The following is a 1,959-nucleotide window of genomic DNA, read 5'->3' as shown; positions in this document are numbered from 1 at the left end:
AATATGGGTCTAAAATTTTGTCCAGGCCCGGCCCGGGAAAAATTCCTAAGCCTGGGCCCGGCCCGACCCATTTTTTAAATAAACACCAAAAAAAATTAAAAATTAAAAAAAGTATTTTAAAAATATTTTAAAAATAAAAAAAGTTTAAAAAAAGTATTTTAAAAATATTTTTAAAAATAAAAAATAAAAAATATATTTATTATATTCGGGCCAGGCCGGGCCTGGGCCAAAAAAGTGGTACTTGAGGCTCGGCCCGTTTTCTAAACTGGCCTAATTTTTTTGTCCAAGCCCATATTTCGGGCCATATTTTTACCCAAACCCTCCCATATTTTTTTTTTGTAATTTATGATTATTTGAGTTGAACAGTAAACTTTTTAAAAATTTGAATTCTTTGACTATAAAAGATTGAAAAAGAAATCTTGTGCTTATTCTTAAATTGATGATATGTTTATAGGAATTGGAGTTGTCAGAGATGACAGAAAAGAAGCAAATAAGCAACGTGACAGTCCCTGAAAGGAGAGGAGGAACATCAACATGTACGGAATATTTAACAATTTCCAATTTTGAAGAGTTATTTGAATATTCTGGATATAATCTTTCAACTCTAAAGATCCTAATGTTGTCCAAACTAACTGAATCGCGGGTGATATGGAGTGGTCCCATCCAAGTTGAACACTTTCAAAATCTCACTCATTGACAGTCCATGATTGCAGAAGGCTAAGATACATCTTCTCACCTACCACCGCTCGAAATTTTCCACAATTGTGGACTTTGGATATATCTGAGTGTGAGGAATTTGGAGCAAATAATTGAGAAGGATCAAACTTCATCACAACATCATCTCCATCCTATTTGCTTCCCTAATTTGAATTTGATTAGAATCATTAACTGTGAAAACTTGAAATGTCTCTTCCCCCTTACTCTTGCTCATGGTGGCCTTCCAAACCTAGGTCGATTATACCTTAGAAGGGTCTCCAAATTAAAGCAGGTGTTTGAAGGAGATGAGCCAAATGTGAGTAAGGACGAAGAGAAAGTGATGCACCTACCTCGATTAACTTACTTACGGCTTGATGAGCTACCAAACCTCGTGAGCTTCAGCCCTGTGGGTTATCATTTTGTTTTCCCATTTTTGATTGATTTACAAGTAGAAGGTTGTCCCAACATAACCACAAGATTTAGTGTTGATTCAGAGAAATCAGTGCATGCCAAAACAAAGGTACACTACTCTTCCAAACTCACAATAAGCTTTTTTCATCATCAATCATCAAAAGCAAACAGTAATAAGTGAAGGTTTAATTTGCTTTGCAGGCAAGCTAATCAGTTGATGAAATTTTAGTGGAAGATGAAACTGCATGGCCAATTGGTAGTGATATAGAATGGTGGAAGATGAAAGTCATTTTGAATTAAGATAATGATTTTTCAATTGAAGATTAATCATTGTGAATGTTTAAATTGAATGCTATTTATTCGTTATTATGTACCACTTACTTTTTGTTTTTCTTGTGAACTCTGCTTATTAATCAAAAAAAGAAAACTAAGAATTTTGACAAAACTTACAATTATTTGTATTGGTCTAATGTTGGGAACATTAAAAGCATTCTTCATTATTAACTTCAATTGAATCTCATATCTTACCTAGATGAATTTCTTTGGCTAATATATTAAAAATTCCGTTAAATTATTACATTTTGTTTAAACAAGTTTTTAAATTATTTTTGTAATTAAATAAGCACTTATCTTATAATTTTAACTCATCAAAATTCTTAGACTTAAAAATTAAAATAAAATTATTTTAAAATTTTAAATTAGTTTACATTTTATTTTATACTGACGTGAATTTAAGGGGAATAGTTTAACCATAAACTTTCCATCCCATCCATAGCCTGTGTCTGCAAAACAATTGGCTCCTTGTTGGACAGGACCGCAGCAATCACCGCAAACTGATTTGTCGATCTCTAC

General features: G+C 32.5%; 1 protein-coding gene across 1 annotated transcript; it reads left to right on the top strand.

Moving 5' to 3' along the window:
* Nucleotides 1–472: 472 nt before the first annotated feature.
* LOC121217245 (uncharacterized) lies at nucleotides 473–1,383 on the top strand. The gene is made up of 3 exons (XM_041092768.1): nucleotides 473–643; nucleotides 803–1,216; nucleotides 1,309–1,383. The coding sequence occupies exons 1-3, from the start codon at nucleotides 473–475 to the stop codon at nucleotides 1,315–1,317; spliced, it is 594 nt and encodes a 197-aa protein (XP_040948702.1). The 3' UTR covers nucleotides 1,318–1,383.
* Nucleotides 1,384–1,959: the final 576 nt, after the last annotated feature.

Source organism: Gossypium hirsutum, chromosome D05, assembly GCF_007990345.1.
Source record: "Gossypium hirsutum isolate 1008001.06 chromosome D05, Gossypium_hirsutum_v2.1, whole genome shotgun sequence".
Taxonomy (NCBI): domain Eukaryota; kingdom Viridiplantae; phylum Streptophyta; class Magnoliopsida; order Malvales; family Malvaceae; genus Gossypium; species Gossypium hirsutum.
This window is presented reverse-complemented; position numbering and strand designations above follow the sequence as displayed.